The sequence below is a fragment of the Drosophila mojavensis genome, unplaced genomic scaffold, assembly GCF_018153725.1.
Source record: "Drosophila mojavensis isolate 15081-1352.22 unplaced genomic scaffold, ASM1815372v1 contig_80, whole genome shotgun sequence".
Taxonomy (NCBI): domain Eukaryota; kingdom Metazoa; phylum Arthropoda; class Insecta; order Diptera; family Drosophilidae; genus Drosophila; species Drosophila mojavensis.
The window spans coordinates 6,991,351-7,018,416 of record NW_025318906.1 but is presented as its reverse complement, the minus strand read 5'-3'; the positions used below and the strand labels follow the sequence as shown (position 1 = coordinate 7,018,416).

The 27,066-nt window shown below is 36.7% G+C and overlaps 1 protein-coding gene across 4 annotated transcripts in view; it reads right to left on the bottom strand.

Moving 5' to 3' along the window:
- The window catches only part of LOC6578988 (protein Shroom), a 69,158-nt gene that overhangs the window by 40,762 nt on the left and 1,330 nt on the right, over positions 1-27,066 (bottom strand). For all 4 annotated transcript variants that reach the window (XM_032730191.2, XM_015163407.3, XM_032730189.2 and 1 more), the window contains exons 2-3: positions 16,814-17,529; positions 188-429 (exon numbers count right to left, since the gene is read on the bottom strand). In XM_032730191.2, the coding sequence (XP_032586082.2) occupies positions 188-429; positions 16,814-17,353 (782 nt within the window). In that variant the 5' untranslated portion in view covers positions 17,354-17,529. The remainder of the gene's footprint in view (positions 1-187; positions 430-16,813; positions 17,530-27,066) is intronic.

Sequence of the window (27,066 nt, the reverse complement as noted above, 5' to 3'; positions counted from 1 at the left end):
TATGGCTCATATGCGACGTTTGTTATTTGCTTTACCAAGAATCACATTTAATCACATTTTTATGTAGATCTACGTATGTGTGTGTGTGTGTGTGTGTGTGTGTCGTGTCTGTCTGTCTGGCAAATAGAATTCATAATTGTCGCTTTGAGCGAACATGTTTAGCAATTGCTTGAAGCACTCGACTCACTTGTCTAGGAACGGTGTTGCCGACGTGCTATCGGAGCTGGAGACGTAGCTGTGGTAGCCCTCGGACTGTGCATAGGACGCCTGCTTCTGATGATGGAACGTTGTCTGGTCATAGTAGGACGAGGCACGTATGTTGTATTCCTCCAGGCCGGCTTGCGTGAGGCCGCATTGATCCAAATGCTGCAGCGATTGCTGCTTGTGCTGCTGCAACTGTTGCTGCGTGGGTGGCAGCTGCATGTCATCCTGCAACAAGAGAGAGAGAGAGAGAGAGAGAAGAAGAAAGCAAATTTAGTTAAATGTTGAGTTGAGTTGAGTTGAGTTGTTGCTGCGGCTATCTGCTACGCTCTGGGCTGTCTGCTGTCTTCCATTAACTGTAACCAGCAATTGGCTTGCATAACGCTGCGTATACGTAATGCAAAAATAAACACACCAAATTTCACTGCAACTCTCAACAATTTAATCATTAGCTATGTCCACATCGTCCACAGCGGGTCAAAAGCCGAGCTCAGCTCTAAAAATCAGTTTGCAAAATTCCAAAAACAACAACAACAAGAAACCGCAAAAAAAAAAACCAAAAATCGAATATCCAAACATCATTTCAGCCTAATGTCTAAGGTTTTGTTTGTTCATTAGATAATTAAGTGAAAATTATTATTTTGTTGCACAGTGCAGCGATCGCTGGGCTGGATAAGCCCCCAGAAATCCGGCTATTGCCAATGGTAACAAAAATTTGCCAACAACAACAACAACAACAACAATAACAGCAGCGAATCATTTGAAGTGCAGCCAAACGAATTTTGTTTTGCAGATATTATGAAAAGAAAAGAGCGAAAACAACAACAACAACAACAAACTGGAGAAACAGCGAAAAAACTACAAAAATTACTCGTATATAATCGCAGCGCGAAATAAAACTGGACGCAGGCAGCTCAACAAATCAACAGGCAAACCAAACAGAGCGTCCATAATAAGCCGGATTAAGTAACTCGGCAAAGCACATCCAGGGCTGGACTCTACACTATCTGTGCCTCTGACGAGGGCTGCAATCGGAATTGAAAGTACTCTTTATAGCTGTGATTGGGCTTATATGACTCGCAGATAAGGCCATAAACTATGTTATAAAATGGTTTGTTTATGCTCTGTTTGAACAGCTGAAGTCGAGAGAGAGCGAGAGAGAGAGAGAGAGAGATTAATAATATTGGAGACTGAAAATTATTGTGAATACAACATTAGATGGTTAGCTGAGACAAGAATTCTGCTGGATATTATTATTGATTATTAATTATTATTTATTTTTGTATTATTTATGATTTACTCTTTATTATTTAGTATATTTTAAATATTTAGTTATTTAATATTATTATTTTTGTACATTTATTGTGTATAATTCATTATTTATTGTTTATTATTTCTTTATTTTATTATTATTTTTATTAATTATTATTTATTATTTTTCATTTTTTTATTTATAATTTATTATTTATTGTTTATTATTTATTATTTATTATTTATAATTTTTTATTTATTATTTATCATCTATTATTTATTATTTATTATTTTTATTTTTATTAATTATTCATTATTCATTATTCATTATACTCTTATCTAATTTATGTTAAATTCTTTAATTTTTGTAATGATAATATTATTAAATATTAATCATTATTCATTAATTATTACTCAAAATTCATTGTCTTATTATTTACTATTATTAATTATTATTCATTGCTTTTTACTTTTTTTACTTATTTATTTAATATATATTATAATTAATTACTTCTTTTCGATATTCATTAATCATTGATACACCGTTATAAAAATATTTTTTTTATGAATTATATACCATTTATTATTCACTAATATATGTGTCAATATTTTGTATTTTCTGTTTTATTTTACTTTATATTTTCTTAAAATTTATTTAAAATATGAACAAACGTTTGAAATATCTTTCGCTTCATTTGCATAAGACCTGCCTGGGAATCGAAGCCCCGAAGCTCTATTGCTAATGCAAATGCTGATCGCTGATGATTGGGCTACTGCGACAACTCATCTCATATTTAATTAATGTAATTTATATACAAAATAGTGTGACGCCTGCATGAGCAATGTAATACGAGGCGAGCAAATGATGATTATAGTAGTATTATTATTATTACCCAACCATTCATAACTCAAATGGCTCGCATAAAGCTTATTTAATAAATAAGAAATGCATTCCGCAGCAAAACACTCGAACACAAATCTCCGTCTCGCTGCCTTCGCTTGATTGTTATGCTAATAGTTCGTACGGCTCTTTGAGTGTTGTCAAATATGCAACAAAAGTGTTAACAATGCCATAAAAAAATTCAACTTATTTACACTTATCCAAATTATGTATGTATGTATGTACATAGAAATGATTTTTGAATAGCCATCGTGGTGTAAACGGGACTATCAGCATATTACGGCAGCCCTGGCTGACAACTAATGCTCAATCAAACACACGCGACGTATACTTAATATTTTCAATGCATAAACCAAACACTTATGCATATAATGTATAGACTCGATATATATATATATATTTATATATAGGCAACATTACGGCCAAGCCTCTGAGCCACTTGACTGACTTTGACGTCTGCGCTGACTGTGGGGTTCAGTGTGTGGTGCGACCGCAATCGCCGCCGCCGCCATCAACGTGGGCAGCTGTTGATTGTCTTTTTGACTTTGGCGCCACAGAATTGTTGCCAAATACACAACAACAATAATGAAACAACAATAATCATAATAATAATATGAAAATGCAGCCGCAGCAGCAACAGCAACAGCAGCAGCACCTAAAGAGAATCACATTTTGTGGGTCAACTACTTTGGGCTGATCGTAGATCGAAGAGGTTTGCCTGGCGGCGCATCGTTTTGCAGTTGGAGCCAAAGAATTTTAATGGTTTTCAAACGTTCCCAAGACCCAAAACTCACTCGCTCACTCAATCAGTCAAACATTTGCTCATTCGATCATTCCCTCACTTATATATATACGTACTTCGTGCTTGTCAGTTTCAGTTCGTTTTGCTTTATTTCTAACTATTTTTTGGGGTTTCTTTTTTTTTTCTTTTTGTTTTTTTTTTTTTTTTTTTTGCCCAATTGCCGTAATTATTTTGTCTCTCTAACACGAATTTAAATCAGCAACTGTCCCACGGGCCATTCGACTGGGGCCCTTTTACTTGATCTACACTATATATGGCCATACGGCTGGCAACTGACAGCACCACCATAATTATTCAGGCACACAGCTGCTCCACAAGCACTGCCAGCGCCGGATGAGCATCAACTTCAACTTTAACTTCAAGATACAGATACACAGTTACACAGACACAGACATAGATATAGATACAGACACAGATACAGCTACAGCTACAGCTACAGCTCGAGCTTCGGCTACATCTGTGCAGCTTAATAAATCAATGGCTGGTGGTGTGGCGCGTATTAAAAGTGGTGCAGTGGGTCAACAGCTGGACGCAGCTGCCAAGCACCGCTGGCCGCTAGCCCCGCTGGCCCCGCTGGCCCCACTTAATACTTCTTAATGGGGCTGCTGCCCATAGTCCACAAGATTTCAAGTCTTTGGCCTAAAGTTTCCATTTCCCTCGACGAAATTGTGCGCGTGTTAAATAAATCACTTGATGGAGTGCTAAGCAGGCGCCCTCAGGCTCTGGGAAAAACTATTGAAAGCACAACAACAACAGCAATTTCGCCGACTATTAAGTTCTAATAGGTGTGGCAAACGTTGCGTATGCGCTATAAAAATAGTCAAAAAGTCTTTAAAATTCTTTACCAAATTATCTAATTATCATTTATGTATCTTTGTTAGTCGGTTTTTTTTTCCTATTAACTTTTTCCCACGTTTGTATATTAATTGTCTATAACCGCGCGTAATACGTTGCGTATGCGTAATAAAAATATTTTAAATTCAGCTAAAGCTATTTAAAAATTGTAGTTCTCAGCTCTCTCAGCTTCGGCTCAATATTCAATTATTTTTTTAGAACAAAACCAAAGCTTGAGCGTTATTAAAAATTTATAACAATTAACAATTCGTTTGGCTTTCACTATTTGAAAAGCTAGATTAAAAAGAAAATCTAACAAAATTATTATGTGTGTGCATTTCACATTCAACTAAAGCGCATCTGAAGCAAATTGATAATTATGATTACGAAATGTTTGTTTGTTTTTGTTTTTGTAATTAAAAAATGAAGTTTGTTTTAATCGAAAAATATATAGCTTTTCACTCTCTCTCTATCTCTAGCTCTCTCTGGGTCTCTCTTTCTTTGTGTTTCTATCGCTTTCTCTCTCTCTCTCTGTGTGTGTCTCTCTCTCTCTCTCGCTTCCTATTTCTCCCTCTCTATCTCTCTCTGTGTCTCTAGCTCTGGTCTCTCTTCTGACTCTCTCTATGTCTCTCTCTCTTTCGGGTTCTATCTCTTTCTATATCCCTCTCTCTCACTCTCTATCATTCTCTCTCTCTCTCTATGTCCCTCGCCTTTCCCAAAATTCCGAACGCATTTTCCTGTTCTCACTCAATCACTTGTACCTGACAGCCAGTGTTGTTCAACGAATTTCTAATACTCTTCAGCTCTTAGTGTTCACTTCAACTTAAATTCTTAGCTTCTACTTCATTCTCTCCCTTTCTCCCTCTCTTAACTCTCTCGCACAGTTTCCATTCTAATATCACTTTCAACAGATGTCAGCAAGTGTCAGCTGTCATGTGCTTAATTATGCTCAGCTTCACTTTCAGCTAATGTCATTGAGCATTAATTGCCGCAAGCTTTTACTGCTACCTACTTCCAGTTCCAGTTACTTCAACTTCAACTTCATCTTCCTCTTCTTCTGCTTCATTATGCTAATGTCACTTTCGGTAAGCAACATTTCTAGCTACATCACTCTCTCTCTCTCTCTCTCTCCCTCGCTCTCTCTCGCTTCAAGCTGACAGCGCCTAGTTACAGCTCGTGTCATTGGGCAATGATGCGACTATAAGTTGACATTCAATAAATGAGCAACAAAAAATGAATAAAAACGCTAAGAACGTGTTTCATTTCGCTTGTCGAGGTGAAATTTCATTCATAATTCTTAAGCTACCAAAATGTGACAGCTCGAAATTCGCGTTAATCGTAAATGAATACATGAATCGCTCATTGCCAACACAACAACAACAACAACGAGAATAATTCAGACTTTTGGTATTTCGAAAAAAACAAAACCAAAACAAAATATTATACAAGACAATAATTTTTAGCTTTTTTTTTTTTGCTGATATGCGTCGACGTCAGCGACTGAGTCACCCACACTCAAAAGTCGACGGGTCAGAAATTCAATTGTCGGCGGCTTATTTGTCGCGCTGTTTGCATTGCTCACAGTCCAATACGACTGATAAGACAGACAGACAGCCAGAGAGAGAGAGAGAGAGAGAGATAGAGAGAGAGGTAGGCAGAGAATGGTTGCCTGTTCTTATAGGCAGACAGCAAACAAAGCCACCTACGCGTTGCCAACTTGACTTTTGCTTTATTTTGATTGCAGCACACATAAGTTCTGGCTGTCTGTCTGCGTGTGTGTGTGTGTGTGTGTGTGTATGTTGTCAAGCTGTCACATGATGTGAACAAAAAATATTTGGCGGAATGTGCATTGAGAATGCATGCCAAGATACAAGAAAAAACAAGTTCGAATGCTACAGTTGAGGTAGAACAACGCGCTGTTGACTAACTTGGTAATCTATGAAATGTTAAATAAATGTTAACTTGTTAACATAGCCATAAATAATAGAAAATCTAAAAATTAAAACTTTATTTACTATTCATTTTTGTTAATTTACATTTTTTATGATTAAAAATAAATTAAGCATTTATTTTAAGATTTAGCTATTTTTTTTTTTAACTTTAATTTTTAGATAAAAAATTTCTTTCGAGGCTAAGCATTGCGATCCTTTGTTTATTACTATATTTATTAACACTTAAAGCTGCTTAGAATTCCCCTTTTAGGTTTTCCTTGTCAAGCCCACAACAACTGTTAGAAAATCGCATTGTCGCTGGAATGGAAATCAAATCGAAAAGGCAACACAAATAAAGTAAAATTTCTCCTTTTGAGTTTTCCTGGCGGCCTGGTCATCAGCATGCATATATTTTTGGGGTTTTCTTCGTGAGGAAATTTTCATAGCATTTGATTTGCGTTTTCCATTGTCGCTGGCGGTTTTTTTTTTTTAATGGCCAACACGAATTTGACTCTTTAATGGAGTCAGCGAGAAAACGCGCCTCGGCCAACAGCAGCAGCAGCAGCAGAAGAAGAAGAAGAAAAAGAAATTGCAATCAAAATGCGAGCAAACGTGTCAGCTACAACGTGGCTACAGCTCTTCAGCAATACAACTCTCAGTTCCCCCAGTTTTTTTTGTTGCTCCCCAACTAAAGTTGCCCAGCTTTCAGCTTCAGTTTCTTTCAGCTTACAAGTTAGGCGCGATCGTGCCGCGATTTGGATTTAAATTTGGCAAAAGCACGAAACTAAACAACGATCGGCTATTCAGCTATTCAGTCAGTCATTCAGCTACCTAGTCAGTCAGCCAGTCAGGCAGTCAGTCAGGAAGTCAGTCAGTCCTTCATGAAGTTATGTAGTAAGTCAGTCAGTCAGTCAGTCATCGGCTAATCAGGTAATCAGCTGCAGTTAGTCATTCAGCGATCATTCAGCTATTCTGTCAGTCAGTCAATCATTCAGCTAGTTAGTCAATTCAGCTATCTATCAATCATTTAACCACTCATTCAGCAGGTCATTTAGCTAGTCAGTCCATCCCCAGTTCTCTCAGTCTGTCAACCATTCAGCTGGTCAATCAAATCTTTCAGCTTTCAGTAATTCAGCTAGTCGTTCAGCAGATCATACAGCTAGGCAATCAATCATTCTGCTAGTCAGCTTGTCATTCTCTCATTTAGCAATTTAGTCATTCAGCTCTTCAGTTACTCAATTAGTCCGTCAGTCAGTTAGCTATTCGCTAATTCAGCTATTCAGCTAGTCACTTAGCTTATAGCTTGTCGTTTCACAAACTCGCTCACTCGCTCACTCACTTCTTCATTTACGAGTGCTAAAAACTTAAAGCTTGAGTTACCAAGCGAATATAGATCAAATTTGCATTTAAATTAAGTCTAATTGGAAAGTCTTTCCATCGTAGATGAAGATCTCAACTTGCAGTAAAAGAATCTTTTACATTAACAGCATTAATGCATAACATTATGTTAAGTGGCTTTCGCTGTTAAGAGAAATGTCTTAATAGAATTACATATGTATGAGAGCCATGAAATTTTATTCGTTTCCCACGGAATACCCATTAATATGAATAAGAACTTTAAACCTTTTCCATTTTATTTTAGCCATAAAGAATTAGCTCAGAAATTTAATTGCTATTTGTGGAGTATTACATCATACTAACATTATGCTAAGAGTCGCTAAATACAGACATATCAGCAGCGATTGAAATATGAATGGTAAGTAGCAGCAGGTATGTTAATACAATGTTATGCTAATACAATTTGAGCATTATTTGAGCTAAGATCTCTTCCAGAATTATTATTTTCAGGTTAGCAACATGTTAAGAATCTGTTAAGAAGTAAAAATATTAGGGCTATGTTGCATTAAAAGGATTATAAAATAGAAATTCGAGTATTCTGCATATTCTACTTAACGGGACTTTTAATTTATTTCATAAAAATGCGATTAATTTAGTAAAAATCTATTACATTAACAACGTTTACATTAGCATAACATTATGCTTAAGTATGAAATAGTGAATAAAAAACTTTACAACTTTTTATATCCATAAATCGCTTATTTCTGTTGGCTCAACTCTTTGACCTCTTATTTAGATCTCTTCTGACAGGCGACTTAACAGCGCTGTTAAGCGGCTGTCAAATTTGTCTGTCGGTATATGCATTGAGTTTTAATTGGATTTGGCAATTGTTGTGAATTTTTGTGTGTGTGGGCTACCGAAATTGCTGTGTAAAAGCCATTTCACTGAAGATGCGCCGATTTCTTTTGATGCCACAAAATATGTGAAGTTGATGCCGCGAGCTTGTGGTAAATTAACAAAAATGGAATGCCGGGAAGTACGAATGGAGGCTTTGCAGCTTCGCACTTTTCCTGTTCGCCTTTCGCCCAGCTGTCAAAACTGAAGACGAAGTCGAAGTTGAGGGCGAAGCTTTTAGTGTTCGTTGGACTTAAATTGAAAGTAAATTGTGTTGACTTGACCTGATTGGTAATCAATTTGGCTTACAGGATGCGTCAGCAAATTAGCGGCCAGGATATATAGCTATACATATATATCTTTATCTGTATCTGTATCTGTGTATATAGCGCACTATATATGCTGGCAGACAATGCATCCTTGACCCCATTGGCAGCCAAGCGTAGCTGCAGCGCGTCGAGCCACGCAGCTCCGAATGGTCATGGCATGCCAACCAGTTGCAAGTCCCCATCTCTCCCTCTCTCTCTCCCACTCTCCATCTCTTTCACTCCAGCTGTGTGTGCGTGTGTGTGTGTGTGTATCCGGCCTGCTCTGTTTGGCTGTCTCTGGTATGCGGGCCAAGATTTATGGCCAGTGATAAGTTTTGAGGCGTGCAAGGCAATAAGAACTCTCTTGGCGAACGGGCCAAGGAGCATGCCAAGAACAAATAAAAAGCCAAGCGCAAAAAACAACACACACACAGACACACACACACACACACACAACCAACTAAGACTTAAGACAAGCGAAGCCAAGCCAAGTCAAGCCAAGCTAAAATAAAACCAAACCAACTCGTTTATAGCTCCTCTAGATCCCAGCTCCAGCCTCGCTTTGCCATGTCCATGCCTGTTAGTTAGACCTGAAGGTCAGCTAGCCAAGCGCAACTTTAGTTGGATTCTTATGTATATAAATATGTGTGTATATATAGTAAAAATTGTAGCGTCATGTATTAGCCATAATTAGGCAAGCAACTGCAAATAGGCCCTTCATTATGCACGCTTCGGCTGGCAAGAACTTTGCGCCAGCTGCCGTAATTAGAAAGCGCAGATTTTCACTTTTCTTTGGACATGGGGCAGCTGCTGCTGTTGCTGCTACTGATGTTGCTGCTGCGACTCATCAAGCGATGACAACACACAAAATCAATGGCCCAACAGCAGCAGCAGCAACAACAACAACAACAACATCAACTGTCTGGCAGCAGCTGCTGCCTTTAAAATGGCATATCATGTCTTCAGATTCTCCAATGTCTGTCACATGGCATTGCAACTGGATCGAAAGTTTGCATATTTATACCCTATGGCCGAATAGCAAAAGGATATGATAAGCTCAAGTGCAGGCAGGACTATGAAGAGCTGCTCAAAACTATTTATCTAGCATTTTTTGTAGATCATGTAGGCAGATCTACAATTAAGCAAAATTAACAAAAATGAACTTAATATTAATTTGAATATTATTTTGAAACATGAAACCAAAACAGCGATCGATCAGAGATTGCAACATAATTTACATAGAATATAGATCTATAAAGGAAACATTCAATTTTAATGCAATTGCAATGGTTTCTTATATTTTTCTTTAATATAGTTATCATCTATATCAATTTCATTGATTTAAAATAGATATAGAGCAGAAAGTAATAAAAATATAGTAATATATTATTAATATAAATTTAATTTTAATGAAATTGCATGTTCTTATTATGTTTTTACATATTCCTTATCTCTATTTTATTTATTTTTATTCTTTATAGCTATCTTCTATATGAATTTCATTAATTGACTATAGGCGTATTAATAAAAATTTTCTGATTTTGAAGACTTATGAAAATCAACTTTATAGATGGAATACATCAAGCACGAGAAGCAATATAGACAGAGAGTCAAAGAAAGAGTTAAAGAGAGAGATAGAGAGAGAGAGAGCGAGAGAGACTAATATCATAGTTTAGACCTTCCAGGGTATTCTGCTAGTCATGCACTTGTCAACTGGAGCACTCTTACTTATTTCATGTTTTCGCAAGGGCAGCTGTCCGGGATGTGAGGAATTTTTTTCGTTTTTCTTTTTTTTTTTTGCTTCTTGCGTGCCTCGCAAGACGCAATGAAGCAAAGGCTTGAAAAGCTTCTAAGTTGGCATTAAATTACAGCCAGAGCCAGAGAGAGGCGCTGGGGGGTGTTGGGGAGAGAGAGGCTGATAAAGGGGCGGGGGGAGCTGAGGGCAGTTAACAACATGCACGCAGTTCATTTGCGGTTACCAGCAACAGCAGCTCAAGAATTTCAATGGAGTCAAAAGCAGCAGCAACTCCAACAACAACAACAACAACTACCTGAGAGGCAGTTGATTTTATTTTTTTGGAGCGCCCGGGAACAAGTCTTTTGTGACCTCAAAAGAAACAAAATTTTCGTTGGCTTTGTGTGAAACAAAAGTGAAATTTCCCAGTCGTGTGTGGGGGTAAAGAACTAGCCATAAAAAAAATATAAATAAACTATATATAGTGTATATGTATAAACATATAGAAATCCAATGTAAACGGGCCAAAATGCATTTTCACTTGGCCTGTTAATTAATTAACAAGAAATGCTCAATATGCCAATGGCCAAGACCTGAGACCTGAGAGCATCGAGCTACGAGCCGTTGGCCTTAAACAATGCAAAAGGTGAAACTCTTGCACCTGTCGCCTGTCAAGCGCAGCTCACCTCGTGGCAATCCCCCCTCTCTCTCTCTCTCTCTCTACATCTCTCACTCTGGCAAATTGTGAGCGTTGCAATTATTTGTTATAATTTTCTGTTGAAAAAATGCAAAGTATTGACGTTCAAGCAAACTACAAGCTGAGGGACTGAAGAGCTGGCTGAGCAGGGGGAGCTGGGGAGCTGTTTGGAATCTTCAGTCAGTCGGCTCAAGTTCAAAGACAAGCGCAAACAATTTAGCTGGAATCTGGCTAGAATTTAGCGGCATTGTTGCCTGTTCTTGTTGCCTGTTGCTTGTTGGCTGTTTGCTCGCTTGGCATTAATTAATTGCTGAGAAACGAGTTCGACGGCTCCAGAGTTAGAAAAACTAATGAGCGAGCGTCGAGTTGAGTTTTGTTGCTTTCGAGCATTGGAAATGAAAATGAAATAACAGCAACAACAAACAGCAAACAGCAAACGGCAAACGGCAGAAAGAAAGCAAACAACTCGAAACACAATCAAACAATGCGCACAAAATACCCTAAATGGTAGCTGAGACAATGTCATTTATTTATTAACTAAATATTTCAGCTATTCAGAAATGGTTATAAAAATGTCAAAGCATATTAGTCTCTGAAATGGGGGAATAGTTAGAGCGAATTATGCAAGCTAGATTTCTTGTGAGAAAGAGATGGGGAATGCGTGTAAGAATTAGAAGAGACAAATAGAACTAGGGAGAAGGAAAACCTTTATAAATATCAATTATAAAAAAAAGTTATAAAAACAAAACAAAAATCATGAAAAAATATATTAACATAAATTAAAAAAAAAAAAAAAAAAAAAAAAAAAAATTCTACTAGAGACAAGAATACAACAAAATAAATAGTAATAAATAAAAAATAAAATAAAAAATTAATTAAAAAAAAAATAATAAAATAATAATAATAAATAATTAAAAAAAAAAGAATAAAATAAAAATATAAGAATAAAAAAATATATTGGATAAAAAACAACTGAAATAAAAATATAAAAATTATGTGAAAAATTTAAATCAATATATATATACGTAAAAAATCTAAAAATTAAAAAGGTTTTAGAAAAAAGAATTTTTTGTTGCTTTTATTTTGATTTATTATTAATTTTTCTCTATTAAGTAGGATAAATTTTAAGAAAAATTAATTTATAATTTCAATTAAAATTTCTTTAATATTCTGTAATTTGTGTAACTATTTCAACTATTTCTTTCTCTTTAAAATTTTAAAATTTAAAAAAATTGGAAAAAATGAATAAAAATTGAAAACGTACACAAAAATTCTGGATTTGGGAACAACATAAAAATCTGAACCATTCACATCCACCACTCTAATTATTTGCAGGGTATATATGAAAAAAAGAAGGAGGCGTTAGCTTTAAGCCGCCCTAATTGCGCAACAATGGTGAGCTCTAAGCCAAGCCAAGAGCCCGCTCGGGGGGAGCTCTTGTTTGTGTTGATCTCTCTCGCGCTCAATGTTGTTTGGCAAAATATGCGATCATTTCCGTGGGGCAAAACGAAAGCGAGACAGTTCACGGAAATGAAGCAGCAATTAAGAGGCATATGGACAAGTCTCGGCCCAGACTCGGCCAGCTCTTGGATCTGAGCCACACATAGCAAAAAGTGCGCTTGACCACTTGAACTTTACATTACTGAAGGGCTGAAGGGCCAAAATGGAAAAATACCAAAAATAAAGAAATTAAAGAAAACTCCAAATGCAGCGCGTCAAGTGCTTCGGCTGATTCGACAGAAAAAGAAAACGAGATGAAAAAAGCGACAGCAGCTCTTACAACGAAAGCCAAAATATTTTGTATTTAATGTATATAAATAGATAAATATGTTTTTTTTTTTTAATTTCTGTGGAAATCTGCGCATTCATCTGAAGGCAAACAAAGCATAGAAAAAATAAAAAGAGACACAAAAGCCAAGCGACCTTCGTCAAGCGGCCGCGGCGGCTGTTGCATTACAGTTTTTCTACTCTTTTGTCAGCGCTGCAAGTGGGCGTGGCTGCAATTAATTTGATTGCAGCTATAAATAGCTAAGGCTTGCGCGTCGTCTGCTCGCCACGCCCACTAGCAAAGGCGACGCTTGGAATGCGCCTAATCGATGCAAAAATCACCCCAAAAACTTGTTCTAAGCTTAAGTAAGAAGAGACTGCGAGCGGGAGAGTGAGCGAGAGAGGTATAGAGAGGCAAATGCAGTTGAGTTGAGTACTAGCCTGCTTTGCCTGCCTGGCCGCCTTCCAGCTTTCTAGCTGGCCTTTCCCGTCTGCTCCTCCTGCTCGCCTTCCAGCTTTCCAGCCTGCCTGCCTGCCTGCCTTGGACCACCATCAATGGCCGCGCTCTGCTCTGCTCTGCGCTGCGCTGCTCTGCTCTGGCAGATGGAGTCATGTCTAATAACTGGAACTAAAGCACACGCCGCAACGGCATGAGGCACGGCCATAGAGCAATTAGCGTTTGCTCAAAGAACGCCACAACAACAAAAAGAAGAAGCAGAGGAAAAAATGTAACAAATACGCGCGCGGCATATGCATTGTAGGTAGGTAAAAAAAATAAATAAATAAATTGGCCCGCAGCGCTGAGTAGTTCAATAACCTGCCAATGGAACTATCGATAAACATGCCTGCCCCCTCTCTCTTTCTCTCTCGGCTCAAGTTCAAAATTCGCAACATGCAAAAAAAAAAAAGCAGATGATTAATCAACGCATTCTCTTTACTCCCGCAACTTTCCAGTCAAAAGAGCTAAACAATAAGAAGAGGCTCAATGTGTGTATGTATGCATATGTGTGTGTGTGTGTGTGTGTGTGTGAATGCGAGTATTTTTCACTGCATAGTGATAAGGTCGAAGCTGTTCCAATTCACATAGTTCAAGTGCCCTTCGCCCCATCTCCCCACCCCCTTCCAGCCATAGACATTCACTTCGTCGCATTTCTTCTCTTTCTTCGATGTGTTTCTATTCTCTTCTGTTATGTTTGTTCCATAACCCATTTACTTTGTCTACTCTCTCGTTCGCACACGCTCTGTCTCTGCCTCTGCCTCTCCCTCCCCCTCTCGCTATCTATCTATCTCACTCGCTTTGTGGTTCGTGCAACGCTTGGAGGCAACATTTAATTGATCGGATTCACTTTGATTGATCGGATCGTCGCTGTTGATAATGGTACCGTTAATTTGGTAAATTATTTTGCATTTAGAAGCAAAAGCAATCCATTTTCGAACTGATTATTGGGTTCGTAATGATCATTGGGCATGATGCCACTGCGCGGCCCTGTTCTACAATAAACTCTATAATTCAGTTAAAGGTTAATGGGTGACGGCCATACACACATAGACATGTGTATGTCTGTCCATAAAAAACTATAGCAAATGGAACTGAACTGGAATAGAGCTTACATGCCAAAGCATGTGTGTGCGAGAGAGAACGAGAGCGAAATAGAGATAGTGATAGAGTTAGAATGTGAGCTGTGAGAAGTAGTGATAGGCAACGTCGAAAAGATATTCTATAGAAACTTAAGAATGTGCGTTATAATCGAATTTCTAAAAATAAATATTATTTTAGCCAAAAAAAAAAGGAGAAAAAGTTTTTACAGTTCTTATAGATGATATCATCTGGTAGGAGATGAAAGCAAACTAAATGTATTAATATTATAATATATGAGCTAAGATAGAAAATAAATGCTTGAATAGGCCAGACAAAATTCTAATTAATTGAGAAATTAATAAAGATATCTTATTTTATTCATATGACATTAAAGTTTTAAAAACATTTATAAACTTTCATACTTAAAATAACTATGCTTAAGCCAAGTATTAAAATTCCATATTCAGATATATCCATCAATATTTTCCGATTTGCCGTGTTCTTTCCTTTTCAAATGTAATCTTTCCATTGAATTCTTTTATTTCATACCAATCTAATCCCATATAACACAATCATATCTCAACCCATTGTAGCCCTTGTCTCCTATCCCATTGTCATTCTTTCCTCTTCAATTATACATACCATGAAATCTATAAACTCCAATCCGTCCTTTGTTATCTCAACCTTATCCACATTCTTCCACCTCAACCAATTCGCATTTCCATAATACAGTCCATCTCTTTGATATATATATAACTAAAGCCAACCTCAATTAATCGAATACCCATAAATATGTATTCCAATCTGCCAAGAAGCTACTCATCCATTGAGAAGACATGACATGACATGCAAAGACGAAAACAACATTTCTACGGTTTCATTCATTATCTCTCGCTGTCATTTCATAATACCGATCCTTTGCATGAGACATGCGAATAAACCGCAATGCTCCATTCAAAATCTCCCTCTGTGTGATCCCCCCCCTCCCCCTCCCTCTTCGCTTCAAAAGTACCGTTTTGTCGCCTGAGTGACACAGTATCGTGATTTCGAAAACGAAAACCGAAAAATCGAAAATCGAAAATCGAAAATGCGAGCATCGGGTTAAGCAACACGCAAATGGAGGTCAAACTCATAATTCAATTAGGAACCTGCAGCGGTGTCAATGCAGGCCGTGCCATGCCGTGGCATGCCGTGCCTCAAAAGCGAATTCCGACCCACTGTGCGTGGGCCAAAACAAAAGAGACAAAGAGGCAAAGAGAAAGAGAGAGATAAAAAGGAATTATACATATATTTTCCGCTTCCATTTTTTTTTTTTGTGTTTTAACTTTTTTTACCGGCCATGTAAATCGACATCGACGACGATCAAAGTTAAATTTCTGTTTGTTTAAGCCTTCACTTTTGCCGTGGCAGCAGACTGAAGAGCGGCGAGCGGAGAGCGGAGAGCGGAGAGTGGCGACTGGAGAGCGAAGACCGGAGAACGGAGACTGAAACTGTGGAGCTGTGGGCCCGAGCGTGAGTCAGCGACTGAACGATTGGAATTCTGCGCGCTTTGAGGATTTATTAACAAGAATAATAAAAAAATACCGAAACAGAAACAAATGCAGACAGAGCGAGCACAGCGATGAAGCCAAAGTCGAAGCCGGCAGCGGCAAACCGGTTCGCAAAGTTTTTTCTTAAGTTGTTGGCAATACCCTGTAGCTGTTGGCTGGACGAGAAGTGGTTATAATGAGCACGTGAGCACATGTATATGACTTATGTAAAGAGCCTTAGAATCGCTTCTATTTTATATGATTTATTTAATAGAAATTTAATATTATAAAAACACCATGAAGCATATTAAAGGCATATCTAGACTGCTATCGACAATTGTGCGTAACTTTAAAACTATCGATGGGTTACAGAGGACATGGATTCAAGAGCTTTACAGCTATTTTTAAAGAAAAATTCTAAAACAGCCAAATCTAAGAAAAAAAGTATCGATAATCATACAATCGATTACAAGTGTATCGATTATATTTATAATATATGTATAATATATGTAATATATGAAATATATGTAATATATGAAATATATATTCATATATGTATATTATACATAATATTTGATATATATAATTATTCTTCAATAGAAAATGCAAATAATTTGTTGTATATTTTGACAATTCTACAGCTAAGTAGCTTAGGTGAAGGCATGTCGACGTGGCTATCGATAATTGTGCGCTATAAAAACTATCGATTCCTTTACAGCCAACTAAATTGTAAATTCAACAGCAATTCCTAAAAAGAGAATCCTAAATGAGTAAAGTAAAAGACCAACAACGTGTCTCTAGCTATCGATATACGTATGAAATATCGATAGTCACCCAAGAAATCGATCACTATTTCTCATGGAAATCTAACTCTACTCTAAGGTAGTTTAGCTTAATGTATAACTTCAGATATTCCATTCCAGGGTATCATTGGTGTCTGGGCTAGCTAAGCTCTATAGACCCCACTTCATTTAAGTACCTTTTTTTTTGGTATTTTTTATTTCTTTGGTTTAAAGTTTGATTATTTCTTTTTGGGCAACTCTTACCTGTATGGAGCCGGCAACTGATGCGGAACTAAAGCTGGCATTGCTGGCCGCATCCGAAACATTGAGGGGCGTAAATTGCTGTTGCCTACGCTGCGATTGCAATTGCAACTGTGACGGTGACGGTGACTGCGACTGCGACTGCGACTGTGACTGCGACTGTGATTGCAACTGTGATTGTGATTGGGTTAGCGAGGCATCCTTGGAGTTGTTCTTAAGTGCGGGCAGCAACAACTTGGACAGTTTGTCATTTTGTCCATTGCTGTTGTTGCTGCTGATGTTGTTGATGTTGATGTTGCTGTTGTGATTGTTGTTGTTGTTGTTGGAGTTACTGATGTTGCTGTTGTGATTGCCATTGGCGTTGTCCATTTTGGTGCTATCCAAAGGCATTGTCACAGTTGCTGTCGTAGCAGTTGCTGCTGCTGCTGCTGCTGTCGCTGTTGTTGTTGCTGTTATTGTTGCTGTTGCTGTTGCTACTATTGCTGTCGTCGTGGCTGAGCTCTGCTGATGATTTCCGTTTTCTTGATGATTTCGCATTTTCATTTAGATAATTGCTGCTGCTGGGATAATCTACTGCTGCTGCTTCTACTCCTCCTCCTCCTCTTCGTCGTTTTCTTTCTTTTTTTTTCTTATTTTTTGTAGTTTTCGTTTCGTTTATTACGATGATTATGTTTGAAAATTGTTTTTTAACACCTTGTTGCCAGCATTTTAGGGCGACGCTACAACAACACAAGAAATTATATATAAACAATTGGCACACAAATCAACAAACAAAAATAGTTGTAACAATAATGATAATAATAATATATATATTTGTATATATATAAAACATTATGCAAGACACATTTCACTTTTCAATTTTTTTTTTTTTTTTTTTTTTTTTTTAATGATTATTTCTCATTTTTTGGCTGGCGACATATTTTATTGCTGTTGCTGTTGTTGCTGTTGCTGCTGCTGCTGTTGCACTTTTTCTTATCGCTGTCTGTTGCGCATCTTTGGAATGCAGCTTCGTAGAGTCAGCCAGCCAACAAAATTGAATCGATTGCTTTGGCCAAGTTATTTATTGTTGCTGCTGTTGCTGCTGCTGCTGTTGTTGTTGTTGTTATTTGGGTTTTTGTGTAATATGCGCCCGTCTTATTATGTTTGCTTTTGCTGCAGTTTGTGTGAAAAGTGAACCAGGTTTACATAACATTGACCCAAGAGGGCAGCAGCCCAAAAACCTTCTGCTAAGCCAATAAACAAGTTTTCACATACACACTTACACACACAACCACACACATATTTCAAATGCGATTTGTTTTTGCCTGGTTTGTGTTGCCCACGCAGCAGCAAAACCTCCTCAACTTGTTCATTTCAGTTTCAGTTTATGTCATCTTGTTTCTATGGTTTCTATATGCAAATTGCAGCGACGCCCAGCTGCAACGTCAAAACTTCAAGTGTTTAATGCATAATTATGAGAGAAATGCCCCTACCCTCCCCACCTTTTGATTCTTTTTTTTTTTTTTTTTTTTTTTTTGCTCGGTCGCCAAAGGAAGCGAATAGAAATCCAGTTTCTGTTGCAGTTGACAAAACTCAGTCTCAGCGGCCAGTTAGAAGACAGCCTCGACTGTTTGTCTCTGTTTCCTTCCATCCATTTCTTTTTGTGGGGGCAAAGTACGTGCAGAGTGTGTGTGTGTGTGAGAGATAGAGAGAGAGAGGGAGAGAGATAAATCTGCGACATACGATTGCCTGACTGCCAGTTAGCCAGGCTAACAGCGGCGAGTCTAGCTGCCTTCAAGTGCATTGACATTGCCAATGCTGGCGGCAACTGTTGCTGTTGCTGTTGCTGTTGCTCCTGTGCGCTGTGCTCCAATCGCTGTGTGCGTGAAAGCTGCTGCCCAAAAACAGGCAACAGCCTACAGGCAACAGACAGCAACAGCAACAACAGCAACAACAACAACAGCAACAACAGCAACAACAACAACTACAACAGCTAGGTTAATTATGGCCAAAAGCAGCAGCTGAGCTTCTGCCACACAGCCAAGATTTGGCCTATAACTGATTCGATGTCATGCTACCCTGTAGCCCATTGCGAGAGGGGTATATTGTATTTATTTGGGAGTTTAATTGATGGATATGGAATAACTGGATTTCATTTTTGAGGCCGTCGTAGATCAAATTTATAATTTTGAATACATTTATTGCCTAAAAAAACTTTGAAATAGAACAAATCTATTCAAAACTATAAATCTCTAAAAATCGAAATCTTAGGCAATTTAAATCTGTCCAATTATCGAACGAAATTAAATCAAAACGGGCTTGATACAAATTCTACAAGGCATCCTGCAGCCGTGCATTGCCTGTTAACGCATTTTTGTTATATTTTTCTGGTTATTTCTTGTTGTCTTTGTTTTTGGCTTTTTTTATACCCTGAACCCATTTTCAATGGGAAATCAGGGTATAATGGTTTTGTTGAAATGTATGTAACAGGGAGAAGGAGGCGTGGCAGACCCCACAAAGTATATATATTCTTGATCAGGGTGACGAGCTGAGTTGATTTGGCCCTGTCCGTCTGTCTGTCCGTCTGTCCGTCTGTCCGTCTGTCCGTCTGTCCGTATGTATGAACGCGTCGATTTCAGAAGATATAAGAGCTAGAGACTTCAAATTTTTTTTAAAATGTCCGTAATTACAGCGCGCATATCAAGTTTATCATTAAAAATCGATAACTCATCTCGATCTTTTTTTATCGATAAAAAACCTTATCGAAACCCAGTTATAAAATTATATCTTCTACACCTTTATTGTTAGAGTCCCCAAATTTTTAATGTATGCTTATATGCAATTTATACAATTTCGGTTTTTGTTAAAATTTACCCCCCACCTCTAAATTCACCCCCTCACCCTCACTTTTGTAAAAAGCGTATTTCAAATACTAGAGACTTGTGCTTTGGCAATTACATGCATATTCATGTTATAATCATAATCTAAAAGTTTCATGAAGATCGTACATCCATAAAAAAAGTTATTAAACAATTAAGTTCTCATAGTAAGCGCACACTGCAGCCCATGCGTGTTTATGCGTGGTTGCTTGTGTGTGTATGTGTTTGTGTATGTGTGTGTGTATGTGTGTGTGTGTATGCGTTTGTGTATGTATGCGTGTTTGCGTACGTGCGTGTGTGTGTGTGTGTGTGTGCGTGTTTCTTGTGTAAGCTGAAAGTCGCGAAAAAGTATTGAAATATCTATTGTTCCAAGGGTTCAGGGGATCTCGTAGTCGAGCAGTCTCGACTAGAGCTTTCTTACTTGTTTTTTTTTTTAATTTTTTTCTTTATTGTTTTTTATTGCGCTAAAAGCGAAATTAGACACTTTTGACTGGTTAAATGCAAAATGACATTTTTTTGTTTGTTTTTTGTTTTTGTCGTTCTTTTTTCAGTTTTATTATTTTTTGGTCAATCGTGAAAAATGCGGAAAAACATGGCCAAAACACTGGCGCCAGCGAAATGGGCACAGTTAACAGCTGCAGACAAGCTCTTCGAACACCCCAGCGCCCCTTTTGCCACGCCCAGGCGAACAAGTTTATGTGTGTGTGTGTGTGTGTGTGTGTGTGTGTGTGTGTGTTGCGGTGTGCTTATTGGTAGATATCAGGTAGTCCAATAAATTCCACAAAACAAGCGAGGTCACAAACAGGCTCTAATCAGATGACGGCGAGTATATTACATAGACAGACAGCTCTCGCTCCAGCTCTCCCTCTCTCTCTTTCTCTCTCTCCCCTCTCTCTCTCACTCGCCAAGTGTGTCTATAGATCCTAAACAGGAAATTTTTATAATAGATGCGATTTAAATATGCGTTTAGCCATACAGTATTTACTGTGGGAATGAAGAACCAGCCGAGGCGAGTCAGATAGCAATCATATCGCTATTATTCACAATTAAGATTCTCAATCTTGATGCGGAATATGTAAATAGTTCGATTTAAGCCAATCGCTTTATGGTGTTATGTTTGACGCAAGCATAAATTATTATCTATCTAACAAAAATTGACATTTCGGCATGAATTGGTGATTGATGAGTCGACGAAATCTTAATACAATGTAAGATAATACAATGTAAGATATGGATATGGCTAGATCTTTTGAGGAATATTTAAAATTAGAGGAACTTTCAGAAAATAATTAGAAACCATTTAAGAAACTTCAGAAAGTATAAAAATTCAATGTATATTACAATACATATTATTTTTAATTAAATACAAATTAAGTAAAACTACAAAAATTGTTTATAATTGTCATAAAGACCATATTAAATTATTTTTAAGCACTTGCCTCACTACATTTACAAATGTATAATGGGTTAATGTTTTTTAAACATTAAAATACCGGAAATAAATTGTTTAAATTATAATAATAATTTGCATGTCAACAAAAACAATTTTCTTGCGCTGACTCAAAAATTCTTTTCTCAGCTGTGCAATCGAAAAGGTGCTGAAAGAGCGGATCATTTATGTAGTATATAGAACGACTGAGAACTGATGTTATAGATCATTAGACCATAATTTTCCGTGTAAAATATTTTCCTCAGAGATTTATTAAATCTTAAAGAAAATCAAGAGGAAAATTTACCCCAAGTAAAAAAGTTTTGAGAATATTTGCGAATTTTCGACAAAGTATTTATAATAAATTTATATAATTTCTGAATTGTTTCCAACTAACTAAAAAGCAATTTTATAGCAAGAATTTTCATTGCCAGTCTAATGAAATAACTAAAAGAAAAACTTAGCAGAAAACCAAGCAAAAAAAGAATAAAGAAGTAAGAAAAACAGTAGAATATTTTTTTTTTTTCTATATTTTCCAACGCTATCTACTTCATCTATAGATTCCATCTAGCATACCAAGAATTCTCGTTGGCAATTTACTTATTTTCACAGCAGCTCAGCTCGACTGAGTTCAGAGTTGTTTTGTTTTGTTTTTTTCTCCGCGTCCAAGTACTTCAAAGTAGTTAATACCCGACTTTATGGCATTAACACCCATGTCATTTCCACAGTCGCTGCTTATCAGCAAAAACAATTTTCAGCTATGCCAGGGTTGTCGCCGTTTGCAAAAACTCAAATAAAAGAGTTGTCTGCGAGATTAAGTTGCCTGATAAAGTTGAGAGCGAGCGAGCTCTGCTCTGCTCTATAGCTGTGGCTGTGGCTGTGGCTGTCCCTGAACTGTGACTGTCATAAATTCTGTTCAAATGGCCGAAGTCTCCGAGCTGCTACTAACAAGCGTAACAAACTACTTGACAACAACTACAGCAGCAGCAGCAGCACTAGCTACAACAACAACAACATGAATGAAACTGTTTTACCTGCTCGCTTATGTTGTGATTAGCTTTTACCTGAACGCTGCCAGCTCTGCCAGCGCTCTGTGTGTTTGCATTTAGCTGCAAGGCTTTGGCCCTCGCCGCTCGCAGCTCTCGCTGTGCGATTCATTATAATTTTTGTCAATTCTCACAGGTAGCAGCGGCTGACAAAAGGTGAAGCTAGTGAAGATCGCATGGCGCTGTGGCATTCACACAACGGGCCACAGCAACAGCAACAGCAACAAGACGCATAAATTTACAATTAAATTTCATTCGTTCGCTCGGATTTCCGCAATCATCTACAAAAAAGGGCTTTGCGGAGCAACAATCAGCAATTGTTGCTGCCACCAGCTCTCGTGGCAGCAAGTTCAACGTTTGCTTTACTGCTTGCTGCGCTTCACTTGCAGCGGCAGCAGCAGCAGCGGCAGCGGCAGCGGCAGCAACTGCAAGCAAAAAATGCTGTGAATGCGCTTCTTGGTAACTGACAGCAAGCACCCGCAACACACACACACACACATACACTCACACACACATACACACACACACACACTCACTCGCACCTACACCTACACCTTGGCATTATTTATGCTACATGCCGCATGCCACATGCCACAGCCTCAGTCGCAGCCACAGCCACAGTCGCAGCCTCAGCCTGCGCTGCGATCTTTCCAACTACCTAAACACGCTCGTATTTCGCTATCAAAATCTTCCTTTCGGATATACCCTACTATTGTTCCTCTGCTTCTTCTTCTTCTTCGGAAAAATGTTTACTTCCGCCATTTGTGCGCGCACAGGATGTGAAGGTCGTTGGTGGCAAGGTCATTAACGCTTATCAAATTGATCTCAAGATGAGATGAAATGAAAACGAAACGAAAAGCAGAACACTCACTAGATGTGTGTGTGTGTGTGTCACAAATATTTGCACAGCACATTCCAAGCACTTTGGCAAAAAGCAAATACAAATTGTAAAACGTCCAACGGGAGCAGAGCAGACAGAGCAAACGAGCGAGTTAGAGAAAGCAGCAGGAGAGAGAGAGAGAGGTAGAGACTGCACTTGGAAATTCAGAAATAATTGTAATAAAGAAAAACAAACTAGTTAGTAACTGCATATGTAGATATATATAAATATATATATATTCATGCCTGCCAGATGTGCGACAATAAATTTCCACAATTATGACTAGAAAACCGTATTAACATCTTGGGAAAATTTTAAATGCAGATATGTAAACACACATACATATTAATACACGAATAAATAGCACATAGAACACTTGCCTTTAAGATGGTACATATAGTTGTAATAATATAACTATAAAATCTATAGCAATTGCTATTCACAAAGTAAAAATATGTAAAGCTCATGAAAACCAGATATCTAAAGGAATTTTCTTTGTAGATCCTAAAAACTTTATAAATGTATAAACATTTATATATGTATATGTATATTGATTTATATATATTTTTCGCATCTAGCACTTGCTTTATTTTAATCACAATGAAATAATTTGCAGCACTCACTTTATCAGTGCTGCGCATCAAATTAGCCCAAAAACAAAAACAGATTAAATTTAAAAATAACATAAAACTTGGTATCTTATCAAATGCTAAGCCACAACATGTTTTAAAAATGACATTTTTCATATTTAAAGAACAGAAACTACAAGCAATGTGAAAACAATCAGATGTTAATTAAGTGGCACAGAAAATGCAATAAAAAAATGCAACATAATAGACCACATTTAAATGATTATGAATAATTGAATATTTAATAAAATATATGAATCTATAATACATACAAATATAAATAAATTGTATTTTAAGTTTTTTTAAGTTTAAGTTTTTGATATTAAATCTGAATCTATAATACATACAAATATAAATAAATTGTATTTTAAGTTTTTTTAAGTTTAAGTTTTTGATATTAAATTTTTTAAAGTTAATTTAAAAAAAAAAAAACAACTAAATATTGTTTTAAATTTAATTAAATTAAATTAAACAAATAATTAGATAAAATACTATGGTTTGGCTTGAATTAAAAGCAAAAAATATAACTATAATAATTCCGATTATAATAATTTAATATCATTTATATATATTGTTAAACAAATATTTAAAAACATTAAATTTTTTTTAATTCAACAAATATAATTAATAATAAAATAATAATTTTGTTGTATTTTTAACCAATTTTATACATATCTTTTTACATATTTATATTTTCATTAAATTCCTAATTTCTATAAAAATCTACTTACTTTAAAGAGGGTTGGGAAATGGGGAAATGCTAAAAATTTGCTGCCAACTTTTAAGTGTATTGGAAAATTGTAAAATGATACAAAAGATATCCCTGTTAAGATTTCCCAGATAGATTTCCTATATATGTATATACTAACAGCTAACAGCTATAAAAATCCACCCTGTCTAAATGGCAAATTCACAATGATCTTGTTATTTCTGAGGAATTCAGACAACAAATTTTTCGTGGGTTCTACGTAAGTGTCTCTGTTTGCTATTTGCTTAACTGTTCCAAAATTTAGGGCGCAATTTGCCAGAAATGCTGAGCTCGCACAAGGCGAACCGAGTTTAAACTCTTCACATAATGAACGATATATAATCGTATTTGTTTGTACTTTTAAGGAAATCATTTTACGTTTTTCGTTTTGTTTTAATATCTGAACAATTTACAATGACAACGCACTCGAGAAATACTTTTGAATTGCTCGTGTTGATGTTCGTTTGTTATTATTTTTTTGTTTTTTTGTTTTTTTTTTTTCTGTTTCTGCTGTTTGCACTACTTAGTGGCTGACAGATAAGATTAAAATTCGACTTAGCCAGGCTCTTACTTAGACGCTCCCAACGAGATAAGATAAAAGAGAATGCTGCTCCATACGCAGGCAGCACGAAGATGGAGCAAAAAACAACAACAACAACAACAGAAAAACTGGTTGCCAATGATTGCCTGACATGCAGCTACTCAGATACACAATCCATCAGATACAAATACAGTGGTAATTCAGCAGAGGGAACGTTGAAAATAACAAAAGTTATATATTGCTAAGTTATTAGATATGGAAAAAGCTAGATATATCGTATGCATAATCCATATGATACTGATAAAGCTACAGTGGTAATTGGACAAAGTGAACATTGAGGGACACAATTTATCAAATAGCTAGCTAACCAGTTACAGATACTGATACAGATAACCCTACAGATAACTCTGCAGAGCGAGTGTTGAGTATACCAAGCAGTATACATATATTGACAATCTATCAATAATAGATATACATAGATACAAATAGCTAGCTACTCAGATATACAATCCTTCAGATACTAGCACAGATACAGTACTAGCTCAACAGAGTAAACATGAATGAGAGTTATATTGACTATACATTGATAATTAATCAAAAACAGATACAGCAAGAACTGTCTAAAGCAAAAATTTTAGATATTGCCCAGGCTGAGGCAATCATGGAATGAATTGAAAGATTTATAAGAGAAATTCCAATGAAAATCTCACTATATCTTATGTCTATTCTATACATATCTTGTAGTATATATTCCACATATCCAGTGCTCACTGTACCGCAAACCCACTTAGCCACAGCTGGCAAGGTCGCTGCATGCTTTTAATTGAAACGAAACTTCGATCGTCTTCGTCTCTTTGGCTCTGTAGCTCAATTCATAATTCAATCAATCTCACACGCACGCATACAAATATTTTTCGGATGACGGGGTGTATTGAACCCAAGAGTGAAACCCCCTTCCCAGACACACGTATATATACATGTGTATATTTGTAATTCTTTGCTTGACTATGAGTTCAACTTTTCGATTCCTATTTCCATTTGTCCCATTGCTCTCTCTCTCTCTCTCTCGCTCTCTCTCTGTTTCTCTCACGCTGCCTTCTTTCTCTCCATATCTCTTAATGCTTGGGAATTATATGTCTGTTGTACGTTTCCCTTTTATCAAACCTTATCAGCAGCTGACATCGGCATAATACCTGTTGCCCTATCTTTCACTCTGCCGTTTTCGCCCGCTCTTCACCCACGCCCTCTCTCTCTCTCTCTCTCTCGCTCTCCCACTCTTAAGCCACATGTACATTTTTCCACTCGTTAATCCACAATTAAAATCCGCCGAAAAAAAGACAACAATTATCAAGTTCTGCGCGCTTCAATTGTGTGTTAAGCAAAAGTCTTCCGGGTTTATATAGATCGTTTTTAGGAAGTTTCAACACGACTTGAGTGAAATGCAAATAAATAGAGCTGTCCAAAGAGCAAGTGCTGTTTAAGTTAATCATACTATTTGTTAGAATAACAAAAACAAATTTTAAGAATATAAAACTAAAAATCTTAAACCAAGATATGTCTATTCCATTTGGGAAAGATTTTAGTTGATTAAAAAGCATGATGAATTTAGGAGCAACCAATGAATATATTTTTAAACTATATATCCAAAAATTTGTGGATGTAAATGTATACAAATAAATATTACAAATACACGCACAATCTCTGTAAAATTGTTAGAATTGGCGAAGCAAAACTTTAAAGAAATACCATTTTTAGTTAAGCCCATAAAAATGATATTTTTTAATGTCTCTAAAATACTTAAATACAATAAATTAACACTTTACTTTTTTAGGTGCAATCATAAACTAAATATTTGTAACTAATTGCTGTCTATTTAAAGTTTCCATTAACAACTTTTTTAATTGATTATATTTATGGAGGCATTCTGAGTCGAATTTTGCTTTATACTATATACATACATACATTCTCTATAAATTATATGCCACTAGCTGCCTCTAGCTGCTCATAGTTCACTTGACGTTTTAGCTACAGCTAGCACATGTTTGGCTTAGAATTCTATTAACAGTTATTACACACCTGTACCTAAAGTCATTCTGAATCTTAAGTTTTTCGCTTTGTGTGTGTT